General features: G+C 49.1%; 1 protein-coding gene across 2 annotated transcripts in view; it reads right to left on the minus strand.

Moving 5' to 3' along the window:
• The window catches only part of RNF220 (ring finger protein 220), a 226,181-nt gene extending 212,008 nt beyond the window's left edge, over positions 1–14,173 (minus strand). Inside the window, exons 1-2 of one of the 2 annotated variants that reach the window (XM_084786562.1) lie at positions 13,978–14,173; positions 6,856–7,598 (exon numbers count right to left, since the gene is read on the minus strand). In XM_084786562.1, the coding sequence (XP_084642688.1) occupies positions 6,856–7,480 (625 nt within the window). In that variant the 5' untranslated portion in view covers positions 7,481–7,598; positions 13,978–14,173. The remainder of the gene's footprint in view (positions 1–6,855; positions 7,599–13,977) is intronic. The other variant, XM_084786563.1, reaches the window with a different exon arrangement.
• Between the last annotated feature and the right edge of the window lie 4,734 nt (positions 14,174–18,907).

Consider the following 18,907-nt stretch of genomic DNA (forward strand, 5'->3'; position numbering starts at 1 on the left):
CACACACACACACACACACACACTACAACACACACACACACACACTACAACACACACACACACACACACACACACCTTAAAATCCTGTTGTTTATCTAGCATCTACCAGGCTTATCCATTCCACGTCCCTAATCCGGAACAGTCATAAGAAAGTTCTATTTATTTGGGTTTTTGTTGTTGTTGTTGTTGGTTGGTTGGCTGGCTGGTTGGTTTTTTCCAGAAAGGGTTTCTCTGTGTAGCCTTGACTGTCCTAGACTCACAGAGATCCCCCTGCCTCTGCCTCCCAAGTGCTGGGATTAAAAGCAAGTGCCATCATGCCTGGCTTGTTTTGTTTTGTTTTGTTTTGTTTTTTGAGACAAGGTCTCTCTATGTAGACCAGGCTGACCTTGAACTCACAGATCACCTGCCTCCGGAGGGCTGGGATTAATGGCATACACCACCTTGCCTGCCACAAAGTTCTTTTTGCAGAAAATTCTTCACTTTCCTCCAAAGAAAGAGATATTATTCAGCAATCCCCCACCCGGAGCACACATTTTGAAGATAAAAACACATTCTGTTCAGTCACAAATGCACAATTGAAGTGACGCTTTTAAAATTTGTAAGGCACGCTGGTGGCTGAATAGCAATACATTATCCTGAAGTTTGCAGCTGATCTTTAAGAGGAATAAAAATGGTGCCGAGAAAGATTTGCTAACGCGTGGGAACAGTCAACTCCAAAACTTATGGTTATTTTGGTGCTAAAATCCTGTGGATTTTATGACATGTATCATCACCCCCAAATCTCAAGTATTTATAAAGAAGTAATGTCAATGTGTGGCCTGAGATTTATTAACACAGATGCATGTGGATTATGGATTAAAGCCAAGAAAAAATTTTTTAAATTTAACTATTAAATGCATTGCCACTTTAAATCTGGAGTATCTACAAATGTTACATTTTATCTTGTGCTAATATTTATTAACCAGATGGATGTAGTTAGTAAGGGTTAAAAATAAGAACAATCCAATATAAATATATAATATTATTTTTCGGTTCTCTTCCTGCTTAAGAGGACAGAGGATGGGGAAGGAGAGCAACTTTGGATTCAGTATGAGGTTTTGTTTTGTTTGTGCGGTTTGGTTTTGTTTTCAAACAACAAAAAATGGTCTACCAAATAATCAACCTGGGGCCGCTAACCGGAAGGCAGTTCCGGACAACTTCCCGTGGGAAGAGTTCCAGAAATTGCCCTGACTTTAACGAGTCCCGCTGTGCTGGCTGCAAGCCTCCGAGCGTCAGAGGCGACCGCGGCTGCCTCGCCCGAATACCAGCAATCCCGCGATTCACCAAGCCCAGACTTGGGAAACACTCTCCGGAATATTTTACAGATTTGAAAAAGCAACACGGAGGAGGAAATTCTTTTTGAAATTGAAGGGAGAAGCCTCAGAGTCCTGCTGCCCAAGGGAAAGCTGGGTCCACACGGTTGTGCATAAGCCCATCTCTGGTCCCCAAGCCTCAGCCCTCTCCTGGCTCAGTGCGCCGCCTAAGCCCGGATCTCTACTGCCCCGCCCGCCCCACGGCCAACCCACAGGCGCGCGTGGAGTCCCAATCACTCCGGGATACCCGCCTGCACCTCCCGCCCGGTTGCTGTCATTGCCAAGGAATTGGATTCGTAGAGCGACAGGAGCGTGTGGGGACGTGGAGGGCGGGGGGTAGGGTGTCGGGCAGACCTTCCCCGCACCCTGGGGATCTCGCGCGGACTTCTCCGGTGTCCTAGAAAGCGCTTGCGGAGCCGCGTAGGCGACGGGTGCTGCCCACTAGGTAGCCCGGCCTGTGGGCGCGTCCCCGTGCGTCCCGGCGCCCTCCCCCACGGTCAATTACCAGCCACCCCGGTGCGGGCGGCTAGGCGCTGGCTGGCGGCCGCAAGGAAGCGGCAGCCCTGATCGCTTCTGCATGACAATTGACGCGAGGGAGGGCGCTCGGCGAGGAGGGAGGACGGCCCCGGGGTCCGCATCTCACCATGGTGATGAGGCATTCCCGCCTTAAGAAGCGACCGGAGGGGGGGGGGTGCCGGGGGGGTGGGAGCAGCGAGGGCCGAGGAGAGCAGCCGCCAGAGCCAGCCCAGGCGCCGGGCAAGCAGCGCGCAGAGCAGAGCCAAGCCAGGCCAGATGGCTCTGCAGCCATCGGGGACCGCTCCCGTTCAGCCCGGGCCCCACTTTAGCTGTGCAAACATTTCTTTATCCCAACAAGACAATTAAACCCAGCAGCATGAAAGGGAGTATCCGTGACTGTGTTGGGAGTGAACAAACGGCAACAAGCACACACATCACAGGAGTTCTTGCCCCGCGGGAGCAAGGGGTGGGAGGGGAACCCAAAGCAGCTGAGCGCATCATAGGGCTAGATCTGGGCAGTCAGGACCGGGCAGTCAAGATAGAGGCAGCCCTCCCTCTGACCCCACTTTCTGGTCAGTGGCTGACCCTTCACACTGGTCATCTGCTCCAGCTGCAGTCCAGCTGTAGTCCAGAGGTGGAGCCTGGGAACTAACGTTCCCTGCCCACTCCAATCCCAGAGCCCCTCGGAAAAGTATCCGCTTTCTCTCACCCCATGACGTCAGCTAGCTTTCCAAGCTGCCTTTGGCCTAGGTGGGCTAGACCGATCTGTAGGTCTTTAAGGTCTTCCACGACGCATGCCTTTATAAAGACACATCTAGAGTGCAGAATACCATCTCCAATCAGGGTGTTTAGGACCTGGGGCTGACTTTTCAAAGCTATCAAAATGAGCATCAAGCCGGACAGGGGCTTCTGGGAGATGTCATGTTGCCTGCCTATCTGTGAAGGTACCTGGCCACAGGGAAGATCCAAGGGGAGAGAATCGAGCAAAGCCACTGAAGGCAGCAGTAGCCCAGCGCCCCTTCCTGGGGTGAAGCAGAGGCAGGGCCAGCCACACCTTCACACAGGCAGTTCTGAGTTCTCTCAGGCCAAGGGTAAGCATGCATGCTAACCAACTCTAACCTGGGGTTAGGTTAAGAAGGCTCGTCAAAGACTGTGAGGGGTCAGGCAGGAATCTGGCCAAAGGGATGGCTTGAAGAAAGTCATCAGGAGACGCACATGACAGGACTCAGGGTACCCAGTGGGAGCGGCGCGCGGCACGCAGGACTTACCTTCCCTTTTGCTGTAAAGTTTCCTTAATGAGGAATGCTTATTTTAAAGGCCCTGGGAAACCCATCTAGAGACACTTCGTATGTAAGACACCACACAGGCTATTTGTAATTGGCCCATAAATTTTAGCGTCATTTCCCCCGGACAAGGAGCCTTGGGGACTGGTTCAGGGAACGGCAATAAACGGGAGTTACCTCAGTCCCCTTCCTGGGGAGCTACGCATCCTTCATGAGTGAACGAACAGCTTCTCACAAAAACACTTCTCCCATTTTCCGGGGCAAGTAAGTCGGTCCCGCAGCACAAAGGCCTCCTTGATGCACGGGGCCCAACACCTACCTTGGGGTCACCTGTAAAACCAGGTGAGCAGACAGGCAAGCAAATTGGAATCACCCGCTAGAAGAGAGAGGACACTTCACCCAAACAGCGAATAGACTTGTGCCTTTTTTTTTCCTTTTCCACTAAGCACATTTAATCACAATAGGAACCCTGCCTATCAGCACTGCAGTTATGGACTGAACACGTGTGTGTCACGCCATGTCTGCAGGCCGTCTTTTTGAAAGGCATGTGGACATATCTGCATACGGGTGCAAAGCGTGATCAGGGGTGGCTGCTACAGTAAAAAAAAAAAAAAAGTCAGCGTTTCCATTGTAAAACTGACTTCCAACAACCTACCTTGCGGTCAGAAAACTTCTACACCCAGTCAGGGCCATGCACACCCATGCTCACCCCCACCCACACCTACCAACAGAACTATAAACTCTGTGAGGCTAAGTTTTCATTTAGGACTTTTACTATTATATTTAATTAAAACTTTTTAAAAAATTCTGTGAAAAAAAATTGTCTGAGGAGAACTGAAAAAAAAAAAAAACCAAACCAGTCAACCACATCAGAAATTAATTCTAAATTTTAATAATTGACAAGCCTAAAATATACATGGCTCAATTTGGCCGTGTGGGCACACACGTGGCATCTTCTGAACAGTTGCTCTCTGCTCTCTTCTGGCCTCCCCACCCCCACCGCTGCCCCATCTGCCCCTGAGCTTTCTCTCCCTTTGGAAGCAGCCTTGTATACTGTCACTCGATTATCTGAGAAATATTACTTATTTCAAAACGGTTCTGTAGGGAGGACCCGAGAGGCATCTAGTGGGGATAATCAGGCCTCCTAACGGCCCTTAAATATGTATTTACATAAAACAGACCATAAATACTCTCACACAACGTCAGGGGTGTGACAGGAGCCAAGAAAGCTGTCACCGACTTTGCCAGGGTGCCCTGCTGGCCTTCCTTGAAGGGAATCGGCTCTCCTTCTTTCCAAAAGCTCAGAATCAAAAGCATAGGTGTCCCCCAGTCCAGTTCCGGCAAAGGCAGCAGCCGGACCACCTAAGGCAAGGAAGAGCAAGGGAGCACAAATCCAGGGCCACCACTGGGGGACAGTCTCCACTTGGTGCCTTTGTTTGCAGATAAAGATCAGTCATAAACACAACCCTAATAACCTGAGTGTGTACAAGTATCCTGTACTCCCAGGCCTTCCTACGAGCTCGCTGTCTGCCCACAAGAAAAAAAAAAAAAAAAAAAAAAAAAAGAACACAAAGTACTCTGTAAGAGAAGGATATTTTTGAACAAAAGAAAAGAGGATTCCAATTCATATGACAATTTGAAATAAAGAAGTTTCCCCACCCTTTTGATCAGAGTCCCATTAATTTCAAGGTCACAATTCCATTTCACTTTGGGAGACAGACTCATTTAATTTTTCTCCACCCAGGCGTAATCCTGGGTGAGGGATCCATCTCCATGGGGGGACGGCACCCCCATACAATGCAAACCAGGCAGACAGAAGAGTTAGGGCTTTGACACTCCAAGGGGAACGGATAGCCACGTCGATGGGTTCTGACTTGACTAACAAGCTTGCTCCTGCTCCGGCGGTCTGACACCGGTTTGGGCTAAAATGATAACAAAACAGAGAACGAGCTGGGCGCATAGGGGGAGAAGAAAAAGGAGCCTTGATCTCCAGATGTTACTTTACCACACACTGGTTTTGAGAGGATCACATTTTCAACTTGTACTTGGAGGGAAAAGTGGGGGAAGAGCTGGTCACACCCTAGGCCCAGCAGAGCTTTAACAGGGGCCCAGTTTCCAGGAGCCCCCACCCCTCAACAGATGAAAGCTGAGGCAAAATAGCAGACCAGGGCCAACACGAGGCCAGACACCTGGGCAGCAGGTGCACCCAAGAAGCAGGATCGGAGCACGCAGTAGTCAACAGAAAGTGAGAAGGTGGCAGGCGAGTGCTAGGGCTTCGTGGCAGCTCTGCTAACACGGAGCCGCAGCCTTCTCCCTGAAGTGGGGAGGTCTCTGGCTTACAGACACTGACATAAAAGACACACTCTCAACATATTTCAAAACCAAAGAGCGATGGATTTACAAGGCAGGTTGATTTTATGGTGACTTTTATTGAAAAGGTACGCTGGGTGTAGGCAGATGCCTTTTAGCACAGGAAAGTTAACACAATGCCTAATTCAAGGAGACAGCCTGAGGAAGCAAGGCCGACAGGGGAAAGAGTAGCTATGTCTCTATTACTCTCCTCGGCATCATAAAAAGAAGAGGGGGGGAAAAAGATGGTGTTCGTGTTGGTGGCTGGAGAGAGGACGCGAGAGCACAAAAACACAGAGGGAAGGGGAAAGCAAACCTCAGATGTAGTTTTCTTAAGAAAATAAAATGAAACAAGTCCTAGAACAAAAGGTTGGAGGGAAAACCACCACTCAGTTCATAAATTCTCACCAGGCTTGAAGAAAGCTGTCCTGTCTACCCACTGCCCCAAAGCTTCCAAACACAATTATTTTTTGATTATATCAGAGTAGCAGATTGCAGGGTTCTGCCCTTCTTAGTCTCCCAAGAAGACTCCCAAGCTCCCAAGAAAGCTTAAGTTGCAACGATTAGCCAATGTAGCCAGAACCTACCAAGGCGCTGGAGAACATGGGAAAAGCCATTTCATAAGCAGGAATTAATAACAGTTGTGAGCATCAACCACGGGGCAGTCACCCGGGTCAGCGACGTCTAGTCCTAAAAGCTAGCCCCGGGATAAGCATCCAGCAAACCTGCCAAATCCCAAGAGAAGTCAGCTTCCCAGCCTTGTGATCGCAAGGAAAACACAGCTGGTTTGAAATGCTTTATGGTGACTGACGATACCTTTGTCCTTCTGTGAAAAATAACCTGATGCGGACAAGAACTGAGAGTTGAGAAAATAAAATCACGTGAAAAGTCTGCTGGCTATGATACAGTGGGAAAACAAAAAGTAAAAAATAAAGAAATAAAAACGCTATTATCAGAAACCACATGAAGACAGCAAAGAGAGACAGGATGGACAAGTTTCCTTAGGCCCTCAGTTCCTGGGAACCTAGGCTTTCTAGTGAAATACCCTTCACCCCAGTGCATCTATGGCACCCGCTTTCCTCTTCTGTCTCCAGAGAAGCCAACCAGGCCTGGTGATGACACCAGTTTGCCTCTGGCTACCATCAGAAAACCTGAAAGAACTGTATCGTTGATCATTGAAGATAGATACGTAAGCATTAACCATCCCCAGCTATCCCAAGGGACGCAGTTGGCCTTTGCCGTCACTAGGAGCATGTGCAGTGCTGCCAACCTGTTGAACACTTCCGCAAGGCGGGGCTTACTGGGGGTGGGGAGCAAGGGCGGTGGGGGGGTGGGGCTCCAACCAAAGTACTTACATCTGTCATTCCGATCCTCTGGACTTGAGGAGGTTTCCCGGTCAGAGATGAGGCCAGACACAGCAAAGATCTTTTTCCCAGTGTCATCGACCTTAAGGGCTCCAGGGGAGCTGGAGGGCAGCTGGGTCCCAAAGTCATATTCCTTGCCGTCTGCGTCTGAGAAGCGCAGGTGGGGAGACTCCGTGTCATGGCAGTTCTTGAGTCTCTTGGCTGGCGTAAAAGCTGACTGATAGCTCTCTCGGTCCTCCGTGGAAGCAAAGGGACGGAACGCCCCCACACCACTGTGGTTTAGCATACTGATTGGGGTGCAATCTAGATTTGGGGGAGCAAACTGAGGGTGGAGGTGCAGCAAGGAAGGGGGGAAATCACGATTGGCAAAAGTGCCGGGCACCCCACCTTGCCGGTGGTACATAGAGGCAAAGGTGTAGGAGCCGTTAGTGAAGGGGATGTGAGCGTCCTTGTCTACTGAGACAGGTACACCAAAGGGCCGTGGCTGCTGACAAGGGATGGACGCATCCCGGCTGGCCTCGGCCGTGGACGCCAAGACCATCAGTGCTGGGGATGCCAGAGGGTTGGGAAGATAGGATGAGTTCTCCATCTTGAAGGCTGCCCGGTGTAAGTCCATCGGAGTCTCTTTCGATGACCTGTGTCACACAAGAAGCAGTCTTCCCTGGGAGGAAGGCCAACCTGCACCTTAGATCAGGGTGGGGATTATCACTGGGGAATCATGCCCTTTCGAAGACCTGCAGAAATAGCAAAGGGGGGAAGAAAAAAGGGGAGGAAAGTCAGGGGGAGGTAAAAGAGGGAAACCCCAAGTGATTGAAACACCATCTTCCTGGCTTACAGATGCTCGGGCAAGAGACACCACAGGCTTTAGGAGCCAGTGGGCAGCAGCAGCAGACCGTTTTCATTCAGGAAAATCAATAGACAACTTACTGTGATGTACGCGTAGCTGACTTTGGTCCCTACACGTTCCGGGTGAAATGCGCCTGAGCCCAGCAAAGAAAAAAAAATCATAAAACCTCCAAATACAATATTCCCTGAGCAAATGAGCTTTGGAAGGGCCAAGTCACCCAGTAGATTAGGTGGGGGTGGGGCAGGGTGTCTATTTTTAAAGGGCTTCCACCTGCAAACACCACTCGTGGCTGGCTTGAGGTACAGAGACCAGCCTCTACCTATCTGAGGTCCCATATTAATATCTTTCTTCATCCCTAAGCTGACAGATGCCCATGGCACATACATCTAGACCACGGACATCCGTACATGTTAGTTGTCACGAAGTGTACGTGTGGCTAAATCACACACACATTGGCCGATACTTGCACATACATCTTTATGTATCACCTGAGGCTGTGCCTAGAAAGAAATGTCATGTGAACAAATAGCAGATATACTATTTTTGATGCACAAGCCCCTCTAATTACACAGGCTTCCTATTTCTCTCTTCCCAAAAAAAAAAGAAAAAGAAAAAAAAAAAAGAAAAAAAAACCTTTGTCAACAAAATGCCTGGCACCTCTGACAATTCTGAGAAATGTAACTGGCAGCTTTGGCAAATTCTCTCTTCCAGGAGCAGCAAAGAACGGACTGGCAATTTTAAGTTACTAATACAGCCACTCCTAAGGAAATTTGTAAACTGCCTTGGATTTAACCATGAACATTTAGAGCAAAATGGTAACAAAAATTCTGACTTATTTTGTTCGGTTTATGGGCCCAGGCAGAGCTGATGTCCAATAAAGGCCTCCAGAACAAACTGGACTTCAGAGCGACTTCTTCCAGCTTCCCTTATAAAATTAGCTTGTACATTTTCACAGCCACTGATTCAGGCTCTAGTATATGGAGAGGGGTGGGGGTGGGGGAGAGAACAGTATATCAAAAGGCAGGATAATATAAGAGGAATACCAGGACTTAATAGCTGCAAATCGACATCCTCATTAGAAACTGAACAGAACTTAAAAGTATAACCCAAACTACCATCTGTTACCAATTATAAATTGAGCCATGTCAAAAGTAAAACCGATTCCCCTCCCTTTAGACAGCCCACCTCTGTGGTAGAACATCTTTGGTTTCCCCTTAAGTAGAAAACCCTAAGCTAAACTGCAGGCGAGTCCTCCCGGCTTTATGCAGTACAAGGAGAGTATTTCCTTCTCCCATCCTGTAGCAGACATGTCAATGGCTGTTATTAATTGGGAAGATGAGTGGACACCATCAGCCTGCTTCCTCATTTGGCATCTCTCCTTATAGACATCATTGCTAAATCACCAGATTATGTATCTCACATTAACGGATTTTTCTCTCTTCCAAATTTTAAATAACTTTCCTGTCAAGTTATAGCAGGGCAGGGAATGTTCTGCCAAGGACAGCCAGTTAGCCTGACAAGTCTGGGAATTCTGTTCTTGGCTGTTTTCAAGTCAGATTAATGGTCCCACAACATGGATGCTCTGAAAGTGGGTCTAAGGGCTGTTCCAAGGGGCCTAAGCAGCTCTTCAGAACGGGGATGAACAAACTGTGTGTCTGTCAAGCCCCAATGCAGCAGGCTGGCTGGAAGAAAGGACAGACGTAACACCCCAGGGGTGAGGGCAGGAATGTTTCTTTCCCAAAATAACTCCCCTCAGGATTCACTTTCCATTTTTACTTCCTAGATCACCTCATTATGTTAAATGAGTTTCATAAATTAGTGATCTGGCGACAGCACCGGACACTCCAACAGAATGTGGTGAAATCACTCAAACCTGCGTATTCATTTGAAAACTTCATTATACTGAAAATAAATCAACAATATTTTTCCAGGCCACATCTCTTTTAATCCAGTGTGTGGGCGTTGGTCTCTGCAAGGGAGGAGGGGCTCTTTTTTTCCTTTTCCCTTTTCTTTCTTTCCCCCTCCTAACATTAACAGTATAGATGAGGCTTCAGCAAACCACAGTCATTATGAAAATCTATAGTTAATACACTCCCAATGTCAAAGTGTCATGGGTTTAAACACAGAACCCAAAATAAGAAAACTAACTGACCCTCTTAATTAAAAAAATATGGATTGTAAGATAATCAGCTTGATGTGTGCATTTGGGTGACTGTGGAGAACTGGGCAGGGAAAAAGTAAGTAACTGGGACTCCTCTGCCTCTATGCTGATTTTTTTTAATTTAGCACTTCGTGCAAATCCAGATTAAAATAACTCCAGCTATTGATCCAAGCAGTGGAATTGACATTAATTTTAGTTCACTTCTCACTTTGCAAAGGGATCAATAGGAAGTAATAACAGCTGACATCCCCGCTGAAAGGAGGAGAAAGAAGGGCTGAAGACAGAAATCGAAAAGCAACCAAATAAATCATCAGCTACTTTTCCACGGCATCAGACAAACTCCAAACAGATTGCAAAAAGTCTTTGTTGAATTAACTAAACAAGGAGGAGGGATCAATCCACGAAGCTAAATAAATTGTCCGGCAGGCAGTGAGGTTGGACAGAGAGACCAACAAATATCGAGTTTTTAAATTTTCAAATCCTTGACGAGATGGGTTTGGCTTTAGTTATCATGTGTGGGAGTTTGTTTCTTAAATCATACACCCGACCTCGGTTTAAAGTGGTTACAAATCGTCGGCTAACTGAATAATTAGTGAGATTACTAATTGCGTGGTTAAACATGCCAGGACCAAGACAAATGAAGAACCCAGCTTTTAGAATGTGCAATTATGTGATACTGAGCTGGTGCGTATCGGTCCGCGCTCTCCGGTGCAAACTAGCCACTTTTCGTGTAGAAAAACCGAAAGCCAGACAGAAAGTCCCAGCAAGTGAGCTGTCTCCCACCCCCTGCCTAGAGTCGGGGCCTCTTCACCCGCTCCGGGGATGGTAGTGCAAGGAAGCGGTGTCGCTGCTGCTGCTGCTGCTGCTGCTGCTGCTGCTGCTGCTGCTGCTGCTGCTGCTGACTGTGGAGAGCCAAACCCATTTGGAAATGACTGCCACAAAGCAAGCTCTTTACCAGAGCGGAGCTCACTCAGGGCGCCCACCAAACTAGGACTCTGCTGGCAATTAAAATGCACACGCAACGCTCCTCTGCTTATTACAACAGGTGACATTTTTGTGGTCTCTGAACCGTTTCCAAAAGCCATGACTTAAAATAATAGAACAAATTAAACGATATTTTTCCTTTGCATAAATAAACTTTTAAAAAATTAACAGGCAACTTAAAAAGCAAAGAACAATGGGAAATGAGGCCAGAATAGCAGGGGGTTTCGAAGAACAGGGGAAAGAATTTTTTTTTAAAGTTCACAGACTTCGCTTGAAGAGAATTTGCCCCCACCGCCCCCTACCCCGCGCACCAAATGCCCAGCGGGTAAGTGGAAACACCGCCTTCATAGAAATTTTACCACCATATGCGAGGGCTCAGATAGCATAAGGCTAATACGGGTCCCAGGCTAGGGCCGACGCCTGCGACTCAGACCTGGCCCGGATAACCAGTGGCACATTCGGACCTAGACCCAGGTCCTGCTTGACCATCGGATGCGAATCCGCAGCAGCCTGACCGTTCCGAGAGCTTGCGGAAGCGGAGATGCTGAGCGTGAGGGTGCAGATTTCAGCCACGTAGAGTCTCAACCCGAGGGGGGAAAAATAACTCTTTTAGGGAAAACGAGGGGACAAGAAGAGAAGGAGAAACCTATAAAAACTTGGGGTCAACGCTGAGCCAAACCCACCACTCGGTGGCCTGACCCCTCTCGCCGCTGGCTGCCTTTGTACAAAGATCCCAACAACCTCCGCTCGAAACAATTTAACTTTGGGAGAACAAGGCGCCAGTCACGGAAAAAACACAAGCACCGGGACCAGGGTCTAAAGGTGTACACAGCCTGGGAGCAGGGGCTGGAAGCAGCCTGCCTTCGACCAAAGTCCAAGGACCCGGAGCCCCTAAACCGCCCCGCCCCAAGGGTCACCCGCGCGGTGGCCGCGCGCCCCTCAGCCGCCACCCACCGACTCCTCCACTCCGCTGCCAATGAAGACGAGTGCGGAGCCGCAGGGCCCTCGCGGTTCCCGGACTGCGGGCGTGAGGTGCAGCAGGTAGGGGCTCTGTGGTTCCCTCAGCCGGCGGCGGCTAGAGAACAGGTGTGTCCCCCGCTCGCTCTGCGCCCGGCCCCAGTGAGCGCCGCCACCAAGTCCTCCGCCTTCCCCCTCCACGCCCCGGAATGCAGCGAGAGAACTCACGCCACTTAGCCCCGGGCTCCGCCGGCCCGGAGGGATCCGAATGGGAAACGCCCGCCGCGCTTTTTCTCGACGCTCTTTTCTGCCTTTACCCCTTTGCTCATTTTCCCTATGCTAGAAAAGCTGGGAGGTGCAGGGTCCCAGCCGGCCCGTCTGTGCCCCCTCCCGGCCCTACTCACTGCTTCCTCCCTGCTCGCCCCCTTCTCTTTTTGTCCTCCCCCAGCTCCCCCACCACCACCACCAATTGCCTCTCAAGCCCAGGCCACAGCCCGGGCGGGAGAGAGGTAGTGGCTGCAGGGCATCGCTAGCTGAGAGCGTCGGTGCTTTCCCTTTCAGCTGCTTCTAGAGCAACGAAGGGGCGCGAGAGGAAGACCTGAGAGGACTCTGGCCACCCAGACAGGGCCGCGCCCCATCCGGGTGGCCCTGGCCCTAAGCACTCCAGTCACCCGATGTGCGTCCGGCTACAGGCGCAGGCCCCGAGCCTTGACTGGAGAGGTCACCCGGACCAGAGAAAGCAATGCGTTCTTAATAGGAAGGGAGACTGTAGAATGTGTCCTCTGCTTTCCACCCTTTCACCTAGAGGCTCCAGCAGGCCCTCGCGGGCCGCGCTCACCCGGGCCTCGAGCTCTGGCAGAGGGGATACTGTAGCGCAGGACGAACCTCGCATCCCTAGTTGGCCTCACCACCGTGGGCGGCCTCGCCCGGGGGGCCATACGGAAGCTCTCCGCCCAAGTTTGTTGTGCCCTGGAAGAAAAGCCTTTCTCTTACAAAACACAAAGGCGAAACGCCCAGGCAGAGCCCTGAAAAGCTCCGGGTTGGGGGGGGGGGGGTCGGCCGGAGGCTCCAGCGCGCGGTGGCGGGGCCGGGCTCCGGGCGGAGGAGGTCGCTCGGCCCGGGGTGACGAGCGCGGCGGCGGTGGCCACAGGACTGCAGCAACCGGCGTGCTCGCTGAAAAGTTTTGCTCTCAAGTCGGAAGAAGAGAAATTGTTACTTAGTTTAAGGCAGGTGGAAGATTAAAATAATAATAACAACACGTAAAAAAAAAAAAGCAAGGCGCGTGATTTTACAAGATTGTTCTCCCGCCTCGTTCCTCACTCGAAGAGGGGATCCCAGTCCCCCAAATCCCAGGAGACCAGCGTGAATTGCGCTCCTCTAAGGCCTGGCCAGTCCAGCCCAGAGGAGCTGGGAGTTACCGCTTACAAATAGCACGGTTCACCTCACTGGCAGCACCTGCCTTCTTCCTGCGGGCGGAGGATTCCCCCATCCCACCCCCATGGCTCTCCTTCCACATCTTTCAACACCCGCCCCCGCCAGGAAAAAGTAAGCCGAGCCTCCAGAGATCTCCAGGCTCCGGAGTCTCCCGGGTACCCCCACCGGGTCGGCAATGTGTTGTGCGGCTGGGATCTTAACGCATCTCCCCCTTTCCTATCCCGCCCGCCACCTCAGATTCCCCACTGAGTAGCACTCAGAGCCGGCCCGCTGGAAATCACAGCGGGGTGCACCGGGAAGCTAGGCAAAAGGGCTTACTCGCGGTCGACCCAAACAAAGTGGAAATGGGGCTTATAAAAAGATGGAGAAGTCCAGCTTGCTTCCCCTGGCTATCCCCATCGCCCCCCCCCTACTTGTCCAATTCCAGCGTCTGGTCCCTCCCCCTTACACCCCCCAAATAAAACACATTAAGGAAAACTCAAGACGGAAAGTTTGAGTGAGGCAGCGCACGGAGCACGCCCGGCACCGACAGCCAGGAGGCTCGGTCGCCAAGATCTAAGACGCGGCAGTGCAGGTCCCAGTCCCTGCCCCTTTCGCAGGGGAGCCGCCCGAATCCCTGGGAGACCAACCCGGAAAGTTAGCCAGGTTCCTCAGCAACCCGGCCGCCCTCGCGCCCACCCCTCTTCTGTACGCACACGCATCCACACCCCTTTCTGAGCTCCATACTTACCGTGGAAATTCCTAGGGAGAACGATCGCACTTTTCAGGACACCGAGGTAAGAAGACGGAGAGTGTGGTGCATGAAAAGTCCCGGGTGCGCAGAGCCGGCGGAGGCAGCGGCGGCGGTGGCGGCGGCAGCGGCAGCAGCAGCAGCAGCAGGCGGCTGGCCCCGGGTTTGTGCTCGCGAGCTGCCTGGGATTGCATGTACAGATCAAGAGACTCGGTTGGCGTGAGAGAAGAGCAGTGCTGCCTCTCAGCGCTGGCTCTAATCAGTGAATGAGCCTCCACTCTCCCAGGGACTCGGAGGCGCACACACACGCGCGCGCGCATACACTCACACACACATGCACGCACACATTCTCTCACACTCACACACATACAGGCACTCTGAGCACTGAATACATTAGGGTACTAAGGGACTCTGGGAAATGGAGTCCAGACCCCGGGCACTCCGGGAGAACAGACCTATCTGCCCTCACTAGAGGGCTGGATGGTCTTAGGTGGCCCGCCCCAGTGGAAACTATAGAGCTCTTTTGCCTTTGTTTACATCTCTCCTCCTTACCCTCAGGAGATTTCTGAGTGATTGGGTTGGCCCGAAATTCTTTCTTGAACCAAAGTGACCAAGAGGAAATGGCTAAATCTTTTAAGACTGACGTCAGGGCTGCTCACTGACCACCATACCTTGGCTCCATTATGTAACTCTATCCGGTAAGATCCTACCTGCTGTTTAATGCTTCGAATTTTACTTTGGGTCTTCACCAGTAAAAATAAAATTATAAGTAAATATGAATTAAAATAACATTTAGAAGAAGGGGCCTAGTTTAAACCCAGATTTGTGTATAAAAAAGTTACACTGGTGTCACTAATGCTTATAATATAGTTCTCTCTCTTCCAATTGTTTAATTCACCGAGTACAAAAAGATATTATCAGAGAAATGGACAAAGAATGAACGTTCTTAAGAACCTTCTAGGAGCCAGGCTATAAGAGTAAATGCCTTTACAAAAACCTGGCTATGAGAGTAAATGCCTTTACAAAAATCTCATTTAACCCTTTAATTCTGGAGATATTATTACTAGTTTTATCTAAAAGAAAGGAAGAAACAAGCCAAGAGGGGTTGTGTGACGTGTGAAGGGCACGGCTAACAACACTGGAAGAGAAGGTAGACCAGCTCAGAAGGCAAAGCCAAGCCAGAAGCTAAGCCTGGTTTTAGAAGTAATTCTTTTGTTTCGTGGTTTGACTTCTAAAAAGTCAGATTTCTCATCTGGAAAAAAAAAAGAATCACTTCCCCTAGGATACATAAGGATAATCCATCCTGCAAAGAAGCGCACAGGATTGTGAGCAGTCGAAAACAGGATGAGACCAGTGTTCCGTACTGATACGGCTTTACCATCCTTCTTTCTCATGTTCAGCATGTGTCTAAATAGTCCATGCTCAAGTTTGTGTGGAGCTGGGCTCCATGGTTGACGCCTGTAATCCCAGCACCAAGGAGGCAGATGTAGAAGAATTGCTGCAAGTTCCCACACAGCCTGCTCTACATAGGGAGTTCAAAGGACAGCCACGGCTGGAAATGTGACCCTGGCTCGGGGCAAAGGGCAGTAAGTTTCTCTGTGGCGATTACATTTAAGATGTTTAATTAGCTAATAGGCGCACCTAGAATTCTGTGAGTGTGATGACCTCCATTCGCAGGATTCAGTGTGCTTAGGAACTTCTGAGTCTTTAGCCGTGTCAGTCATGCGCTGGCACTATTAATTTTACTAGACTGTTCTTCCTGTTGGTTATAAATGTCACGTGGGCAGGGACTATGTTTGTTTTATTCAAGATTATCCCTTTAATACCTGACAATGTCGGTATAAAAGAGTATTAAAAATGAAAAAAAAAAGCCTAGCATGTGCAAGGCCATGGGTTAGATTAAAAAATAATAATAAAATAAAAATAAAAACACAACCCATAGAACTCACCATCTAGTAGAAGACCCAAAAAACGAACTGGAAATCATTGTGACTGAGGCTGTAATTAGGATAATCATATATCTGTTGGTCTGAGAAAAGTGTAATCAAAAAGGGGGCCACAATTACTGGGCTCAGCATGTTGAATGGCCATTCCATGGAACACAAAATATTTCATTCATTAATTTAACCCTTATTTATTGAGCCCCCTTATTTATTGAGCCCTACCCGTGCAGTGTGTTGAAGGGAGCATGAGCCACTTGTATTCCCAGGAAGTTGAAATATGAGGCGTTCAGCCTTGAGAGGTGAGCAGAAGTGGGTCACATCACAACAGGCGCTGTGCAGTCCACTGAGGAAAGTGGGCTTTATCCCAGAGGCCATGAGAAATCCTGAAGTGTATGACATGGTAGGCTTTCTATTTCAACACAAGCAGTAATCAAAAGGTGGGCAGCATGGGGGTAGACAAGAGGCAGGAAGCTAACTGAAAATTCTGTGGCAGGTGACAGTTGAGAAGGCCCTGTCCAGGGCTGGAGAGATGGTTCAGTGGTTAAGAGCACTGACTGCTCTTCCAGAGAGAAGTCCTGAGTTCAATTCCCAGCAACCACATGGTGGCTCACAACCATCTATAATGTGATCTAATGTACTCTTCCTGCCTATAGGGGTACAAGCAGGTAGAGCACTGTATGCATAATAAATAAATAAATCTTTTGAGGGGGTGGGCAGGCCCTGGAGCAAGACATTGAGCCAGTAGCATTGGAGAGAGAGAGACAGGACACAACCACAGAGGATTCTAAAGGCCAACTCAGCCAGATGGAGCCATATATTTCAGAAGATGTCAGCAGAAATCCTTATACGGGTTCTAGCACTTATATCTCAAGATGCTTGTTCCTCCTGGTTATTGGGGGGAGGTTTTTGTTTTGTTTTGTTTTTTCATTTATTGAGGCAGTATTTCATACTGTAGCCTAGGCTGGCCTGAATCAAACTCACAATCTGCCAGCTTCAGCCTCTGAGATTCTGGGATTGTTGGCACACACCACCACAACCAGCTTTGTTCATTGTGTAGCCCTGGCTGTCCTGGAACTCACACTGTAGACCAGGCTGGCCCCGAACTCGCAGAGATCCGCCTGCCTCTGCCTCCAGAGTGCTGGGATTAAAGACGTGTGCCAAACACCAGCAGGCTGTTCTTCGTATTTTTACCATTTGGACACAGTAAAAGGCTCCTTCAGATCAACTTGTACAATTAGTTCCCCTAAGACCCAGGTCACAATCTTATGAGCAGACAACCCATAAGAAGTTCTGCATCAGCCCAGTCATAAAGCTGGGCATTTTAGCGACTGTCGTCAGCAGTGTTCTGCACTGAGATGCAAATACTTAGAAAATAGAATAGTAGCTGCCTGTAAGGACAATATAATGAAAAACTTTCAATGCAAAACAATGGCAAAAAAGCACAATGCTAAACTGAACATATAATACCATGCTAATTCATAGGTCACATGCTTTGGCAACGTCGGCTATCCAAAACACAATGAGACAGGAAATAAGCAAGAAGAGTCCCAGAATAGCCAAAATAAACATTGCCGAGTGTGTGCACTAAAGTTAACACATTTTACTCCTAGGAGGATTCCACAAGCCTTCACTCGGAGCTGATTTACTCTTTCTTAGGTACAATTCTAATAAGCTTGATTATTTGGCTTTCCCATTTAAAGCCGATTAAGATTGTCAAATTAAAAAGGGGGCAGCCATTAAGGAGAATGAGATAGAGTTGGACAGACTGGCAAGTGAGAAGTCACGTAGGCCAAAGAACAGTGTGCTTAGCATGACGGCATGTTTCTTTGTGCACACGTGTGCACACTCCTCCATGGACAAAGGCCTGAGGTGAAATGCACTAAAGCTGCAAACGGTAGCTGTGTCTAGGCAGTAGGAAAGTGGATACGGGGAGAGGGTGGGGGCATGCACACAAGAAGAAAGAGAAGACCTTGGCTCTGCGTGTGTGTGTGTGTGTGTGTGTGTGTGTGTGTGTGTGTGTGTGTGTGTGAATTTGAGTGCATATATGTTTTTGTACAAATATATATGTTTGGGTATATAAGAGTGTATGTACATGTACCAGCCTGTAAAGGCCAGAGGACAACTTCAGAGGTCTTTCAGGCACCATCTACCTTAATTTTTTTTAGGTTTTGTTTCTGGGACAGGGTTTTTCTACTGGCTATGCTGGAACTCACTAAGTAGGCTAGGCTGGCCTCAAACACACAGAGACCCATCTCTCCTCTCCCCAAGTGCTGGGATTAAAGTTGTGTGTTACCCACCATGCCTAGCTTCTGTTTATTTTATTTTATGTGTATGAATGTTCTGCCTACATGCATGTATGTGTACTATGTGCATCCGTGGTACCTGTTGGCCCTACATTTGTGATCCTCCTGCTTCAGCCTCCTGAAGACTGGGATTACAAGTGTGTACCATCACTCCCAACAAAGATTCTGCCTTGTATAAGAGCAGAAGTGATACAGAATACGCGATGGTCCTCAAACTCAACATTAAATAAATACTTATTGAGTATCTACCAATTGCCGGTCCCAAAGAATACAGAAGTAAATTAAAGATAGTCCCTGCTAGACGGGCTCCAGTAGTGGGGATGGATAGGAAAATATGCACACAGGGTACAGTGTAAGCAGAGGCATCATGAAATTCTGAATAAAGCTCGGAGGAAACAGACAACAAGAAAACGCTAACCCAGCCTGGAGCCCTTAAGTAAGGAGGAATCAACAACCATGCTTTTTCAAAAAGTAACTACCGTATGGGATGATATTTATACTTGATTAAACATAACCAGTGTAGGTTTGGAGAGATGGTTCAGAAGTTAAAAGTGCGTACAGAAGGCTTATATTTGGTTCCCAGCACCCACGTCTGACGGCTAACAACTACCTGTAGCTCTAACTCCAAAGGATCTGATGCCCTCTTCTGGCCTTTGTGGGTACCACATGCATGTACACAAACCT

Source organism: Acomys minous, assembly GCF_964271855.1.
Source record: "Acomys minous genome assembly, chromosome: 6".
Classification (NCBI taxonomy): domain Eukaryota; kingdom Metazoa; phylum Chordata; class Mammalia; order Rodentia; family Muridae; genus Acomys; species Acomys minous.